The 17766-nt window shown below is 43.6% G+C and overlaps 1 protein-coding gene across 2 annotated transcripts in view; it reads right to left on the bottom strand.

The window, feature by feature from the left end:
- Positions 1-10423: 10423 nt before the first annotated feature.
- NAB2 (NGFI-A binding protein 2) overlaps positions 10424-17766 on the bottom strand; it is a 60623-nt gene continuing 53280 nt past the window's right edge. For both annotated transcript variants that reach the window (XM_083169344.1, XM_083169343.1), the window contains exon 7: positions 10424-13063. In XM_083169344.1, the coding sequence (XP_083025470.1) occupies positions 12969-13063 (95 nt within the window). In that variant the 3' untranslated portion in view covers positions 10424-12968. The remainder of the gene's footprint in view (positions 13064-17766) is intronic.

Below are 17766 nucleotides of genomic sequence, written 5' to 3'. Positions count from 1 at the left end.
TAAGGATACACAGGTATTTATACCTGCCTGGTCACAGTCTGAAAGTTCCCCTTGAAGAAGTAATTTGATGAAACCGGTTGGGTGTTTTCCTGCCTGCTGCTGCCTCATAAGTTAAGCTATCCTGTTACTAATTGTACATCCAGTACTTTCATTCTGAAAACTATTCTCCTCAAAAACATACATCTTTTGTATATTTTTGTGTTCATATGTTTATACTTATATGTATGTCCCCTTTTTATGAGTAATACATTTAATTTTATTTCTGCAATTGGTACTTTTCTTCCAATTAGCCAATACTTTTATACATTTTTAGGTTATAGTATTCTCACAGAAGGGTATTTTAACATATTAGTCACTGTATCTTTCTTGCGTTACATTTCATTAGAAGGGGCAGAGACTAGGGGGAAGTGTTAAAGTGTACCAGGCCCCAAGTTTTCTGTTGCTGGTCCTGCAACCTGCCACCCCTATGAATATTCTACACTACATTGGGACCTATATGATCCCCTCACAGATCATGGCCTGGAGCTGTCCATTTGCGAACAAATACACCAATAACAATTAAGATGTAAAAATTTTTTTATTGTTTCAAATAACAAAATAAATATTCTAATTTTCAATAAAACAAAAGACTACTGCTAGATTTTCTATGCAGATTACATACAACAATACATAGGCAATCAGTTATTGTTGAGCTCACCTTATGTGTTACACAATGCAAATAGATAGGTCAGTGTCATCCAGGATATACACAGATAATACATACTGTAGATTTGCTCTATGGTCAGCAAAAATTACGTAAGCAAATTACAGTAGAAGCTCTACAATGTGAATATAATAACCCTTAGTACCAAGTTTAGCATATTAGATTATTTCCTCTTTTGGAGATACACCGATACAAATGGCTTTTCTGAACATGTGTGTAGCATATTTGTGGATTGAAATAATAAATAACAATTCCTGAAAAATTGAATGCACTTTGCTTTATTTTTAGCTTTCACCTGAAATAAAAAATGTGAGTTATTTAGAAATCTGAACCCACCTGAATTGTGTGGATCTAAAATGAACTGAAGCCTGCTTGAGACCCCCCAGGGAAGATTTAAAATAAACCCAGACGTGTTTCGAATTTTCCTGTTGTTGGTTAGTTTTTTTAATATCCAAATTTCGGCTTTTGGATTGCAAAAATTACATTTTTTCTATCTATTTTCAAGAAATCCCAAACCAAAGGTTCTGATTTTAAATCTGAATTCTGAAACAAAAACACTTGAAGGTGGTTTTGCAAAACCAAAACATGGCAATGAAAGAACTAAAACACACCTGTACATGACAAATAACAGTTTTGTACAGTAAATGAGTCTGCAGCCTGTCATATCATTAATTTATTTCTACATTTGTTTCCATGTCTTCAACTTTTACTGTTATCTATTTGTGTTTGTGCATGTCTGTGTTGTGTAGTTCTTGACACCTCTGTTTTGTTGGAGTGCCTAAGTCAGTGTCTGTGTCTGGCAATGCAGACTTACTGGCCTCATCTGCAGACCTGAGATGTTCCATTGGTATGGATCACGGAAGTAGACAGGAGTTGCTTATTTACACCAGACCCCTCCTGCTGCATTAGCATACATTTATACGGTATTGCACAACTGATTTGTTGCATTTGTGCAGTGTCCTGAATCAGGAACTATATTTTGACATTTGGACACGGGCTCCAAGAACCCAGGGGTGAGGCGAATACACAATACAGGGGTCTCTCTGTGGGCCGATGCTGGCAAGAGAGATTAACTAGGTCCACAAAATGGTGTGGCCTTTAGCCTCCTCCTTGGTGAGCCCTTGCACAAATCTTTGTGCAAGGGCACTGCAAACCCCCTTGGCCATGCCAATCTAACAGAATCAGGGCCTGCTCATATAGCATATATCAGCATTGTTTTGGCCTTTAAATAATTTGGATCACAGTTTTGTCTACCAAAACCCTCTAGGCTCCCTCTAGACCGTAAACTCTTTGGAGCAGGGTTCTCTTCCATCCTGTTCTCACAGCCCTCTTCTTGCATTTCAATTACAGCTCTCTTACCCTTCTACCATTTACACCTGCATCTCTTCTCACTTATAATCATTCATTTCTACCACTGACAACTTGCCCCTGGTAACATGAAGATTGCTCCTCTGCTTCCCTACATCTCAGCTGTATTGTGTACTAAGCATTAGGGATGGCCATCGTTGCCTTTGACATCGATGGTTGCCATCGATGGCAAAAGTGCAGCTGGCCATCGATAGTGTATAACTATTCAATGGATGACCATCGATGTTTTGTATATCGATGGTCATCCATTTTCTGTGATTGAGTGGCCTGTGGACCAATCAAGATACGGGGGCGGGGCGTTGCGGGTGTCGGGGGTTGAGCTATGCTCCGTATCCCGGTACTTTAGGGAAAAAGAAAAAACAAAACTATTTGTTTAAGCTTTACATCGATGGTGGGGAACCATCTGGTTCTCCCCATCGATGGCAAAACTATTCAGTACTTGTTTCCTATCTGGGCGCCCGCTACGTTAATTGCGCTCCATGCTATTCTCCGTATAAAAATCGGATCGCATCGGATACCACAAATGCACATACACGATATTGAACGATGCGATGCGATCCGATTTCGTTCCCGCTTTTATGGTTGGCCCATAGGATATATAGGAAACCCCCCCTGATGGTTTAAAATGCGCCTCCATTGTTAACGCCACCCCAGTATTGACGTCAACCCGAAGCGTGGCGAGCGGTGGCGGTACGCGTCCTCCGACTTTTTCATACCCCCACTATCCACGTCGGCATGGAGCTGAGAATAGAAAGTGTGGCGAGCGCAGCCAGCCACCGAGCCCGAAGCGTGGCGAGCGGACGTGGATACTTCACAGGTATCCGTGTCCCCTCGCGGGCTTCACAGGTATCCGCGTCCCCTCGCGGGGCTCGCTGCACTCGCCACGCTTCGGGCTCGGTGGCTCGCTGCGCTCGCCACACTATTCTATTCTCAACTCCACGCCGACGTGGATAGTGGGGGTATGAAAAAGTCGGAGGACGCGTACCGCTGCGCTCGCCACGCTTCGGGTTGACGTCAATACTGGGGTGGCGTTAACAATGGAGGCGCATTTTAAACCATCAGGGGGGGGTTTCCTATACAAATCGTGGGTTTGCGGGGTTATTACATTGAAATCAATGTAAAATCGGGTCTCAGGGACCATTTAACATTGATTCCAATGTAAAAATCAGGTTGATCGCGTCACCGCATGCGATACGATCCGATTTCAAATGAAATCGGATCGGATAGCATCGTATGCCATCGTACATCATCGAGTACCGAATCCGATGCGATGCGATCCGATTTCATTACGGTGCCGTACGTAGAAAACCTGGGCGCCCAGATAGGAAACAAGTACCAACTATTCAACATCTGCCATAAACCATCGATGATTTCTAATCATCGATGGTCGATGGGCATCCCTACTAAGCATTGTACTGCTAAGTGTTACCTGTGCTCTGTTTTAGTCCTTCACTTACTGTTATGTATAGTTCTGTGTACCCTGTATTGTTCTAATCTGTGCTACAGTATATGCGTACCACTGCGTACCACTTGTGGCGCCTTATAATTAAATGTAATAATATTAACAATAATACCATTTTACATGGAAAAACATTATGTAGTCATGCCAGTGTCACTTCCATAGAAACTTGTTTCTAAGCCAAGTAAATAAAGAAAAAGTGACTCTTGCAGAACTATTATTGCCTTCTGTCACAATGGAATGATGAGTTCCTTGAAGGAAAAATGAAAACCTATCACTTTCCAGTCGTGTGTGTGAGACATGTTTGGGACATATACTGTAACTATACAGTATCAATGAGTCTTATGTTACCTACATTACTTGTTAATGCCTAATTATGCTGCTGGTCAATTGCCCATTTTAAATTATAAGTATCTCTAAACAATCATCATCTCATTCCTTTTGTTTCACTGATTACTATTATAGAGATGATGGTTTTCAACAAACTAAAAAAATGCAACTAAACTCCATTATCTAAATAAATGGCTTACCGGCCCTCTTTCATCCTGGAGATTAAGCAGAGCACACACTCTGATATTGTCCAGCATAGCCCCATGTGATAGTCCCAGTATAAGTGGGGTGCCGGATAGTAAGCCAGCAGGATTCAGTCACATATTTCCCCTCGTAAGGGGCCAGATTCTCTATGCTTCAAAAGTGATAAAATGGAGAGTGATAAAGAGCCAGCCAATCAGCTCCTGCCTGACATTTTTCAAACACAGTCTGTGACATGGCAGGTAGGAGCTGATTGGCTGGCTGTTTATCACTCTCCATTTTATCACTTTTGAAGCTTAGAGAACCTGGCCCAAGGTCTGGTAGTGATGTAGTGTCATCCCAGATGTGGCCCAACTGTTACTGCCCATTATATTTAACCTTTCTCTAAAAAAGAAATTCAGTTTACCAATGCTCCATGTCAATCGCTAATGTTAAATACAGACTGCTGGGCTATTTATTGTACCATTGCATTTACCTGAGCTGATTTCATTAAACGATATTGCAAATCATTGTAATGGTAAATGGATCAATTTGAGGATCATTGCATTTTATTGAATGGCCATGTTGGAAGAACACAGGCAGAAGTAATATGACAGCTGCTGTACCTTCCCAGTTAGGCCGATTCCGTTCTTCACACCAAGGAAACACAAAGCATTGGTTGGTTTTATTCAAATAGCTTTGTTTCCGATACACCAGTAAAGTTTATAACCAATGATAATCATCCAGGTCTGAGACTACTCCAGAACTACTTAGTGTATCCAATGTAACCAAGTGTTTTGTATTGTTTGTGTGCACCAACGTGTGCATAGATATATTTGATTGTGTATATGAAGGAAGTTAAAAGGTGTAATGTCCATCCTGTCACCCAGAAAGATACAGGTTGGCTCCCCTGCTGGACCTCAAGAGGGTGGGGAATATGGGGAAGCTGCAGAGGCAAACATAGAGGGAATGGGTGGAGGCACACATGGGGGGACAAGTATACAATGAAAACTGTAAATTCTGTAAAAGGGGGAAGACAGACACAAAGTGAATGGTGCAGAGTTTTGCATCAGTGGGAGTGATTTATGTACTCACATTGGGTCTGATTCTGAGTTGGGAATAAAGTAATAGCAAGTAACACTGCATCTAAATTGCAGGGTAAAAATAAATCTACCCAGACTGCGCTACATGAAAAATCATCCAGTATTTACCCCTACATTCATGTATGTATTTGCAATCCTTGTATCGCAACATGGTTTGTCCAGGTACTGTGCACAGTCATTTGTTCTATATTTCTGTACCCAACTCAGAATCAGGCCCATTGCTTTCTGCCCAAGCTGTGCAGTGTACAGTTAACAGGCTCCACCACAGCTGAAGGAGGAGGGGAAGTGGACATGAGGGCAGTAACACACATGCTGAAAGTTAGCGGCTGCACAGCTACTGTACACAGTGTGTTATCTGTCAGATCTGATGCCCAGGTCCAAATGCCTCGACTGTCCCCTATGAAAATCCTCCATCTGCTTTATTTCAGGAGACATTTAAAATGAATGAGTGTTTTTTCCTGCATTACATCTAATGTCAGCAAAGCTAAATTTATAGCAAATGGACTGAATTACTGGAATTGTCTATATTTTTTAGGTTTGATATTTTAAGGTAAAACAGGAACAATAAATCTTATTGTTACAGTGACTTGCGGTAAGGGGCAGGCTTTCACAGAAATACAACAACATGCAGTGAGTAATCTTCTGGTACTAGGAGTTAACATACAGTAGTAGTAGCTGTTCTGACATCCAAAGAACGGGAAGACACCATAATACAGACAGATAGCAAATCCATAAACAAGAATTTACATATAGGGTGAAATTTACTAAAGGTGCCCACAGACGCTACAATTGTACTGTGCTATGCGTTTTTGTCTGTACAATGGTTCTATACAATTTTTCTTCCAGCTTGCGATGCAATGTGCACTTGGATGCATGCGATGCGATGTGATGAACCCATGTTTGTAATGTTAAATTTCAGATGTAGTCTAAAAAGTACGTGCAGCACGTACTTTTTTTAGACATACAATATCGGGCTCCCGGGAACGCGCATCGCATCGCACAAGCCCATAAACACCATCCAATAATTGTACATAAGATGCAATTTGTGCTTAAAAAGTACAAAACGCATTCGATAATTAATGCGTCTGTGGGCACCTTAAGATGTGAAATACACTTCACAGGTCATGTTGCTATGTGCAACCAATCAGAAGTTACTTCTTATTTATTTACCACCCTCTAGAAGATAGTAGACAGGATGGGATTGGTTACCCATAGCAACACGACCTGTGAAGTGTATTTCACATCTTAGTAAATTTCACCCGTAGTATCTACAGTATATACATACATTAATATGACAATACACCCTACTAAAGTGAATGTAAGACTACAACATTGATTACAATATTCATTAAAGTTCTAGGCAGTGTCACTGTGAAATAACATACAACAATATACAGTATAATAAAGGCAACTGAGGAACACTTTATAACTAATGACAATAAATAAGAATCTATTCTATATATTGAAGTTCAACGTTCCTGCTGGAATGTTATTGTATAGTCATGTATTCTTCTTATACACTGAACTACTCATATAGAGTTTCCTGTATACAAGTGGAACAAAAGCTTATCCTGCGATTTCCAAGTTAAAGCGTAAGTAAGCCGAAAACACTTCCACTCACTATTGAAAACATAATATTTTTACAGGCTGTTGTTTTTCCGAACCAGGAAAATGTTTCTCTGTTTTGTTCTTCCGTGGAGAAGTGACACCAGTGTTGATAAGGATACAAATCATTTATTGCAGACAGAATATAAAGTCTGTTTATTGCTTTGTAATAAATGGATATCAGGCTAGAGGTTCACAATAGGTGGAATCAGACTGAACTGCACAAATTATACTCCCAGATGACTGTATTCCTTTTTTCTATTAATGAAAGGGAAGGAATAAGTAGCCACACCCTCAGTTATATCCATGCATTTTACAGCCCCATCATCCCCTGCTCTCTCACCCTACTAATATTACCCCCTCCATCTACTATATGCGAGTGTACAGTGCAGAAGGGAGCATTAATAGGCAGCTGTGCCACCCACTTGACTTTATACCCTGAGCATCAGCGGGTGCACTGAGTAGAGCATTGGACTCCCAAGTAGTAAAATAAGCACATATCATCAGAAAAGCAGATTGAGGCATATATTAAATGTACACGAAAATGTTACATTCTGAAAAGTACAACCTTTGTACTATCAGCAGTAGCAACTAGTTCAGTATTCATAGAGATTGTTCCATAGTTAATGTATGAGTAAAGATCATGTAATGCATACAATTGTAATATTTAGAGGCCTAAGTATTACCGGGGGCCATGTGACCAGGGCCGGCGCTACCCACTCAGCAGCTCCTGCAAAGCAGGGAGGCGCCATGCTGAAAAGGCGCTGTCTCCCTCCCTGCTCAGCTTAAGCTGCCTCAGCCTTCACTGTCACTGCCTCCTGCACGCCGCCCGCAGTGCCTGTCTGACAGCGGGTGACAGTTCCCTGCACCGCGCACACACTTTCCTCCTCCTGCGACCTACCCCCTCTTCCTCACAGAAACTTGCGCTGAGGCATGTAGTGCTGTAAGTGAATACCTGGATGACATGTCATGTCCGGATCCTCCCACTACCCATTGCTCCTTGCGCCTGTCAGCTGTCAATCAAATGACGAACAGGCAGCAGCGCCACCTCCCCTTCCTTCCATCTTCTCAGTGTGCTGTGCCAGTGCCACTGCCAGTCCTCAACACTCCACCCCCTCTATCTCCTCCCCTCTTCTCCCATCTCCTCCTTCTCTCCCCTCCTCTCCCCCTCAGTCACGAGAGGGGTGTAATGTGCTGCACATACTTTTTTGTACTGCTTTCGGATCGCATCGCACACACATTACATGCATGCCGTGCAATGCGATCTAGCCCATAACGTATGCGATTTTCGCAGTGTGTATGGGCACCTTTAGTACCTGCAACATTTTGCAGACACAGCACTGAGATGGTGTATGCATACATGTACATGCACCCAAGATCCTCCATAGGATCGCATGCTGCATATACTCCCACAATCGGGCTGCAGCTTGTTGCAATGGCAATATGAAAGGGCGCAAAATGTATGGTTTGCAGGAAGGTGCCGGACACCTTAGCACCGGTTCTGCATGTGACCGCTGTTAATTAAGTATCCAACACGCTGCAAGTTGCGACAGTGTATACTAAAACACGCGGGGCAACCGGAACGCTGATCTAAATATCAGTTGTCATCATAATCTCGATCACTACTACTTCTGTTATGGGCCCCACACATCAGCAATCACAATTAATGGATTTCCAGATCGAGGGATTTTTTGGGCAGATAAATGGATTCTACAATCTATCCCACACACTACAGATTTATTTCAGTGATCGGCAGATTTTTCCATCTAAAGATTGCATCTTCATATCTGGAAATTGCCCAATCGATTGTCATTTCAGCTGTTCATAATGTAAATAGATGAAGAAGACGAATTGGGAATGCCCACACATATAAAATAGATCCGCAGATAATACCAAATTATTAAGCATGTTTAAAAATCTGTTTAAGCAATCGATTGGCAATCCCTATTAATTTTTGATTGGGATTGCCAAAAGGGGGACCCCACACATCTAAAATTATTGTGGCAATCATGTCCAGATCTCAGGATTGTCACAATTAATTGCTGATGTATGGGGCCCATTAGTGCGTAACGTGGTTTACACGTGCACAACTATCCTGGCATAGAGAGAGAGATCTGAACAGTGGAGGAGAGATCCAATCAGATCGCTCTTTGCAACCTCAGACCTCTTTTCTTTCTCTGAACACTAGGTAGCCCCAATACTCAATTGGCCAATTACTTAAAGCATAAGGAGACTAGCGTTTCTGCATGTGTTATGGACCGAATGATGAATAGTTCCCTAAGGGATCTATTTTTAATAAGAGTTACTGAAGAGAAATAAATAATTTCTTAAGCTTCCTCTTAATTTCCTGTGTTTGCAATGTCCCCATAGCCTGTCATGGGGACAAAATAAAAATGTAATTAAAAGGAATCTGAATGGTGCACAGCTTGAGAGAAAGTTGTCCTTAGATGGCACTCTTTATGCTGGCCAGTGCCTCCGCCATTCTACATAGATGCACGTGTACTGCACCGGCGTGACTCCATCTCTCTCATGCAAAGTGCTTAACACAGAGACAATGTTTATAGTGCATGGACAGCCGAACTGATTCATGCTTGTGCAGTGATGATTAAAGGCAAAGGTACACCACCAATTATTTGGAACCTGACGGTCTGGCACCTTTGTTAATCCAGGCACACCTACGGACAGAATCGGACGCATTACTTCGCAAATGCCAAAAAAATCACCCGCGAATCTGTGCCGCTTATGGGACTGATTCCGATTTATCTTATGTTCTGGGAGAGCTCAGATAGGCTGCAGGAGGGCACAATTCATCTGTGGGTTACAGTCAGGCTGTGAGACGTTTAGGTGCTGCTGGGGTGGAGTAAGGCTGCAGGAGGGCTCAGGTAGGTAGCAGGAGGGCTTGGTTAGTCTGTCAGCGGGAGTCAGGCTATGCGAGATTAGGGTATATATAATGAGTGGTGGAAGGTAAAGCTGTTGGCATGCTGTACTGAATGTACCACCGACAATCTTTCAAAATTAATAATCCGGCACAGCGCTGGAACCGAGGGTGCCAGATTACAGTGGTCTACTCGAAAAATGACTACTAGACATGCACAGCTACAACCATTCCAAGAAACTCATGTTACTTCCCGATGGAGATCTAACTACTGGTGACAGCTATTTCATGGCTTTGCACAGATAGGCAATTTCACTACAGATTGCATGGGGGGTGAGAAAAGGAGTATAGCTGGTTTAACTGTAGAGGTACATCATTCTGTGTTGCTATGTTATGTAGCCGTACAGAATGCTAAGGACAGCTGTTTACATGCGGCCTGTTTTAATTACACTCCTTGACGGCACAGCTTCCAGCTGAAATTTAGATTATATATATATATATATATATATATATATACTGAGAAAGCCAGGGCCACTGGAGGGCGGTATTTTGCACGCCCTTGCCGCCCGGGTACCTGTCCTGCGGTGTATATGTGCGTAAAAGCTGGCGGCGGCGGCAGCGGGGGGTCCCTGCAGTCAATAAGAAATAACGAGCGCTATCCGCCAGGCTATGCGGAAGCGCTTGTTTTGGAAACACTGGCCGCACGCTGATTGGCTGAGATTCAGCCAATCAGCGTGCACCGTGCGGCCAGTGTTTCCAAAACAGAAGCGCTTCCGCATAGGGACCCCCAGCTGCCGCCGCCGCCACCAGCTTTACAGCGCCGCAGGACAGGTACCCGGGCGGCAGACACCGGGGCGCCCCCACCCCGACTTGCCTGGGGCGCTCTGGTGCCTTGCACCGGCCCTGGACAAAGCATACATTCATAGCATGATTACAGTCCTCAGAGGACCCATCGGCACTATTTAGAGATTCAAGAAAAATGAAAAATCTCCTAACTGCCAACTGCAGGTATATTCTGCAACAGCACTGCTGCAGCAATAGGTGGCGCAATGACTTTGTTTCTAAAGGTTACTAAGGTCCAATAGCTTCTAATAAATTTCATATAAAGACCTGCAGAAAATGACAGCTTTTCCCCGAGTTGTTCACTCCAGCTCAGTTTGCATGTGGTTTATCATCACTGGCGACGGTTATTTATGTAGTTGTGATACTGTAAAGTTTAGTGTCACAGTTTGTCCTAAATAAATAAGTAAATATATACAGTATAATATAGTACTGTATAGTACATAGTACTGTAGAGGCAGTGAATAGGATATGCTAGAAGAGCAAAGATACACACATTTCTACACCAGCTGCTGGAACCCTTAGTATGTGTTGCTATTCTCATAACATGCATCCTATGTGTGCTGTTATTTTCCCTTTGGGCAGCTTTGGACTACATAGCACATGTACAGCCACATAAGATTCAGATTCGATCCCGATGCGTGGCCCTGCGGCATCAGGATCGAACGCGGAAATGCTGTGCAGGCGATTCTATTTGTGCTTCAATCTGCAAGATCGGAAGGAGTGCTATGCTGATCATTGCAGCATGGCCCCCACCATCCCCCCTCCTCGTGTGTTCCATTCAGCCCTCCCTGACGAGTCCTGAACCGATATGGATGGCCACCACATCGCACCATGTGTACACACTTTTAGTTAAGACCCCCATACACTATGCGATTTGGGCCCAATTTCACCTGATTCCGGCGTATCGTGCAGAGAAATCGAGTGAAATTGACCCAAATAGCATATGTGTAACATCCGATCGGATGGAGAGCATCGGATCGGAGCCGGAGATCATACACGCTGTACTTAAGATCTACGGGTTAGACCCCCCTCCGGCCGCAGGGAACGGGGATCACATGCTGCCCAGGAAGGTCAAGGGGGATTCGTTTGTGACTCCTCCGAGAGGAGAAGTCGCATAGTGTACGGGGGTCAATAGCAATGCGAAGGATTTTACCTTCCAACAACTGCCGATCTGAAACAGACACAGGGGCGTGGCTATGATACACTGTGGGTGTGGCCACATGGTATGAGTTGTGACCATTATCCTCAAGTAGTGGCAACTGTCTCTGTTACATGCAGCAGAACTCAACTAAAGAAGAGTCCTAGCAAAACTGGGGAGTATAAATATGGACCATAAAACCTTCAATACTTCTGATTTACTGTACGTGTCTACAGCATTTCAAGGTGTACACACAAATTCTAATTTTTGTAAACACTCGTAGGTTAAACAAAAAGCATTTTGCAACCAGTTCTATTACAGATTTGGAAGTACAGATAGAATTGGACTATCTTGCAGCAGTGCAAATAGATAATGATTCACAATGCACTCCATTATATAGGAACAAGACATGATCTCCTGGACCTCATGGGCTGTGAAGAATCCACGGCCTTCTGAGAGAAGGCAAAAGACTGGCAAAGCAAGGAACATTCCTGTAATTTCACATTCACCAGTCCTTTACATAAATCCATATTGCATAATGAAATCCCATAACAGCCACAATGCTGTAGGGATGGCCATCGACCATCGACGATTCGGAATCATCGATGGTTCATGGCCGATGTCGAATACTTTTGCCATCGATGGGGGAGAACCAGATGGTTTCCCTCCATCGATGGAACAGCAAAACGTTGTTTTGCTTTTTTTTTTTTTTAAAGTGCCGGGACACGGAGCATAGCTCCGCCCTCGACACCCGCGAAGCCCCGCCACCATGTTTTGATTGGCCCACAGGCTAATCAATCAAACACAATGGATGACCATCGATATGTAAAAATATCGATGGTCATCCATTGCATAGTTTAGCACTATCGATGGCCTGTTGCAGAATTGCCATCGATGGCAACCATCGATGGCAATGGCAACGATGGCCATCCCTACAATGCTGCACCTAATCCAGAATGATCATGGGATACACTTGATGCTGCCAATGTAAGATCCATGCATTACAGTACAGTACAAGGTGCGTTTGCACTGCAGTTTTTAGTGAGTCATAATACAATACCCATTACAAAAACCGTTAAAACCAATAGATCCATAACCATTTGCATTATAGTATATTTAAATTCAGTTAATTTCCAACACTATTTATTATTAAAACCATTCTGTTGCCTGATGTCCAAATATATATATTCTTGGTAAACAGCTATACTTAATAAGGAGACTATTTAAGGTAGCAGGATATTATTACTGAAAGATGGCTCAATGTCCTAAATGGCTTTGGGTTAGGGAATATACAGTAGAACTTCAGCAGCTCTATTATGTTACTCTGTATCCTTCAAATGACCTTGGTTTGCCTTCTCCTTTCCTCAGTCCTGCTCCTTACAGCTTCCAGAACGCAGCTCTGCAATCTGGGGTGACACTGGTAGACTTGAGCAACTTTCTGAACCACCGTCATCACATTCTGCATGGGGAAATAAAGTAGTTAGAATAGTGTACAAAAATGAATTTATACAGTTTTTTTCAGGTTACATGTGGTATATAATGGAGTTTAAATCTAGTCCATTGAAATCAACAGTGGCAGAACTTGCAAGTGGTAGGCCCAGCAAAAATATGCTCCCCTGTGGAGGCCTACAGGAGATGCAGTGGATGACTGGGGAGAAGCAGTGGGTGTCGTTGAGATAGAGAGGCAGGGGTGATGGAGACAGTGACAGAAAATAGTGGGTGACTGGAGAGGCAGTGATAACAGAGATAGCGGGTGACCAGTCAATAGTGACAGGGAAATAGTGGGTCATAGGGAGGGAGAGGATAACAGGGAGATAGTGGGTGACTAAAGAGGCAGGGGTGACAGGGAGTGGGTATTCGTAGATAGTGGGTGACAGGGAAGAGAGTGAGTGACAGCGAAATAGCGGGTGACTAGGGAGACTGAAGACATAATAATGGCTGATAAGTAGATAGTGAGTGACAGGGAGATAGTAGGTTACAGAAATACAGTGAGTGATGAAAAAACCATTGGTGACTGGGAATGCAATGGATGAAAACAATGAGGTGGCTGAATTTAGTCACATTCACAAGTTTACAAACAGTACTTCTGAGGTCGGGTCCAGGGCCTGTACCCACTTCAGATCATCACGCTCTGCACAGGCAGGGCTCAGCTGTTCCTCATAGCCATCAGGGCACAATTGACATCCCCATCAGCACCGCCTCCTCTCTTAGCACCAGCCAACCAGTCCCTGGTAGTCACTCAGGAGGCAGAGATAAAAAGATGAGAGGGGAGACCCCACCCCGCCTCCTGAACTCCATCTAGAATGCGTAACCCAGGAACCTGTAACTCACGGCCCATGGATGAGTTTCTTTGACTCCATGTAAAGCTGCTGACTGTAGGGCCCATAACAGCAGGAAGCCTAGTTGTAATGCACCAGCTGCACCATTGCTAGTTCCGACACTGAAAATCAATCTTGTACTTAATATTTTATACCCCAACACTTTTATGTATAGCAGAAGCTTTAGGTGTATTTGCAATAAGATAATACCTTTCTTAATCTTTACCCAATCACCTTCTATAATTTAGGGGGGTATTCAATGTTGGGAGATATTTCCGACATGCGGACATATCAGTCATCGGTATTCTATGCTGGACGTTTTTGTCCAGGACTTCCCTCATGCAGATTCGATTTAGTTTAAAGTCAAACATACACAGAGGGGCCATGAGGCTAGAGAGACACAGAGGGGACATGAGGCTGGAGAGACACAGAGAGGACATGAGGCTGGAGAGACACAGAGGGGCCATGAGGCTGGAGAGACACAGAGAGGACGTGAGGCTGGAGAGACACAGAGGGACGATGAGGCTGGAGAGACACAGAGGGGCCATGAGGCTGGAGAGACACAGAGGGGCCATGAGGCTGGAGAGACACAGAGGGGCCATGAGGCTGGAGAGACACAGAGAATAGAGAGACTGGGCATAGGGCTGGAGAGACACAGAGTTACATGAGACTGTAAAGAAACGGGGAATATGAGATTGGAGAGACACACAGGAGTCTGCAGCTGGAGAGACATAGGTGGAAGGCATGAAGATAATAGATATATGTAGCATGAGGCTAGAGAAACAAAGGGTGGAGGGGGTGTTGAGGCTGGGCAGAACTTTCAAGGATAGCGCTTGGGAGACAAATGGTGAGCTTAATGCTTGTGGCAGAAAGAACATTGTTTGATGTGGCAGGGGGTTGAGGCAATTTTCCCGAAGCCACATACACACATATAGGCACCCTAAAAGTCTGAGTTTGAAGGATATCCATGTTTGACTAATATCACAACATGGTCGATAAATTTCTTGCATGCAGAAGTCTACGCAATTAATATTGATTACAGCAGCTGCAAGCTTATATATTGTGACCTAGAATGTAAAGCAGAAAACCACATCCATGTCACTGATAAACCAGAAGGGAGGAAGCGACCAAAGCTTGTTTAATAGTTGCAGCAGATATGAATCAGAATCAGCTTTATTGGCCAGGCACAGTATTCTAGGTATTTGTTTTCAGTTTACATTGCATCAGCATGAGGGGAGAATAATACACAACATACGCAAGAAGCACAGTGTACTGTAGTTTTAGTTTACAGAGAATTGGTTCGGACATAATAGTATTTGTTTAACAGGTGGACTGCTTGAGGGGAAAAACACTTTTTATGCATCTAGCTGACATGACAGGTATAGAAACTCAAGGAGAAAAGAAATGTCATTTTCGTGGTGCACCTCAAAATGTTAAAACTTTTATTAACCCTGAGTGCCAAGTGAATTTGGGGAAATTGACAGGCAAACATTTTTATTCATCATAATGACCTGTAATGTTTACCTTTTTATAGGAAATATAATGAATAAATTCATATAACAAATGTGAGCGTCACTGGCGTTTTTAGCCGATATTTTGCATATCTCTCACAGAGCTGTTGGCACTCATATTGCGCAAATCTCACAGGAGGTGGCATTTTTAGCAGACCCTTTTTCATTTATCTCACAGAGATGTTGGCACGCAAACGGTTAAGATAATGTTAAGATTACGAAATATTAAAATCAAGAGAATGTGAGAAGAAATATAAAAAGTATAGTGTGTTATATATAATCATTGGTGGCGGAATACCAGTACACTGTACAAACATTTATCCATTTATTTAAGAAATATTTCAAATCTCCGATGTCTTGTTTTAGACTTGACTGTGTGTTAATGCACACTCTAGGATCGTGCAGTATTCTAGAGTGTGCATTCAAACACCAAATCGCTCAAACACTTTCATGACCACGGAGATCAAAGCAATTGGCCTGCAGTCATTCAAGTCCTAGGAACCAGGACAATATGGAACATTTAAAGCAGGAGGGAACCCTACACAACTCCAATGAAATATTGCAGACTCACTTATTGCAGACTCATATTGAGTAGGCAAAAAATAGAAACGTGGAGATGAATATATTAAAAGAAATGGTGCAAGCACATGGCCAGATTAAGCAGGGAGCCCCCACATCAGCACGGCTGCGATGGTGGAGGGTGGCAGGCAGCGGGGTCGCGCAGCTTGGGGCAGGCAGGGGGGCCCTGCGGCAGCTGGTCACTGCAGTCAGCAGCGGGGTCCCTGCGGTGGATGGGAAGTCAGCGGTGGGGTCCCTGCAGCAGATGGGAACTAGTAGTGCTACTAGTCCCCATCCGTCGCAGGGACCCCGCCGCTGACTGTCCATCCACCGCAGGGACCCCGCTGCCTCCCCAGCACTGCACGGACCCCACTGCGGTGCTACAGGGATCCCCGCTGCCCAGGTACCACCTGCTTCCGCTGGGGTTACCGCAATTTTGTTATCCAGGGCCCCCACAGACCTTAATCCGGGCCGGCGCAAGCAGGACAAGAATTGGTCAACAGAATTTTTAGGTGCAGAAAAAGAGCTAGGAGATGGAATAGCCAAACTGGTGAACAAAAAGAACATGAGCCTGGAGATTTGTGATAAAGAAGCTCATTATAGGACTTGCTGAATTACAAAATAATTTTTCTTATAATGCTATGATGAAATTAAAAAGTGCAAATATGTGAAGCTGAAGGTTCTGAAACTAAAACAGAGACATGAACGAGTTGATGAGAACACGTCTGACCACCTGGGTTATACAAAACATGTTGAGGAGAACATAAATAGCCAACCAGGCTTTGGAGAGAGTCAGCGTTATTAGCTAGTCAATGAAGTCAAGTCCACACTGGAGAATGAGGTGGTGGCTCCAAGAAAAAATGAAGTGTTTCAAAGAAACTGCAAAAAGAAAATGTTGTTTGGCAAAAGATTCTCCTTTTGCCATGATTCAGATAACATTTTTCAGTTGGGGTGAACCTACAATAGAACTCTAAAGCATTGGAGGGGGTTACTGTACATCAGTATGACATCATACAAAAGAAGATAGGCAGTTGAAAACATACCTCCCAACTGTCACGATTACACGATTTTTTTCGGGTCCTGTCCCGCTGTCCCACCCGCGGCAGGCATTGTCCCACTGCGGGGGGTGGCAGTTGGGAGACCCCCCAATCTAATAGAATAGACGCTGTGCGCATGCACATTCTCGTATAAAAATGAGGTTGCGGCTAATTAGCATAAGCCGCGCCCTCATTTGCATTCATCAGCACAGAAGTTGGGAGGTATGTGAAAATAAAAATGTTCTGTCTTGAAGATGATTAAGAAACAATTACAATAAGAAAAGAAGCATCTTCTAAAAGGCACAGCTCAAAAAAAAAAAAAAAAAAACATTTTCTTGTCCTAACCTCCAAAAACCACTAGATGGCCTCCGAATTCAAAGAACTGGAATACAGAACATCGTGTTTCCCAAATTAGGCCTTCAAAAAAGTTAGTTTGGTGAAAGTTTACGCATCAGAAACTCATACCTCCCAACTTTTGACCTGAAGAAATAGGGACAGCGCCCGAAAAGGGGGCGGGGCGTATGCAAATGAGGGCACGGCTTATGCTAATTAGCCGCAACCTCATTTTCATACGAGAATAGACGCTGTGCGCATGCGCACAGCGTCTATTCTACTAGATTGGGGGGTCTCCCAACTGCCACCCCCCCCCGCAGCGGGACAATGCCTGCCGCGGGTGGGACAGCGGGACAGGACCCGAAAATCGGGACTGTCCCTCTAAAATCGTGACAGTTGGGAGGT

Source organism: Crinia signifera, chromosome 2, assembly GCF_055691185.1.
Source record: "Crinia signifera chromosome 2, ASM5569118v1, whole genome shotgun sequence".
Lineage (NCBI taxonomy): Eukaryota > Metazoa > Chordata > Amphibia > Anura > Myobatrachidae > Crinia > Crinia signifera.
The sequence above is the reverse complement of the archived record's forward strand: the minus strand, read 5'-3'. Positions and strand labels throughout refer to the sequence as shown.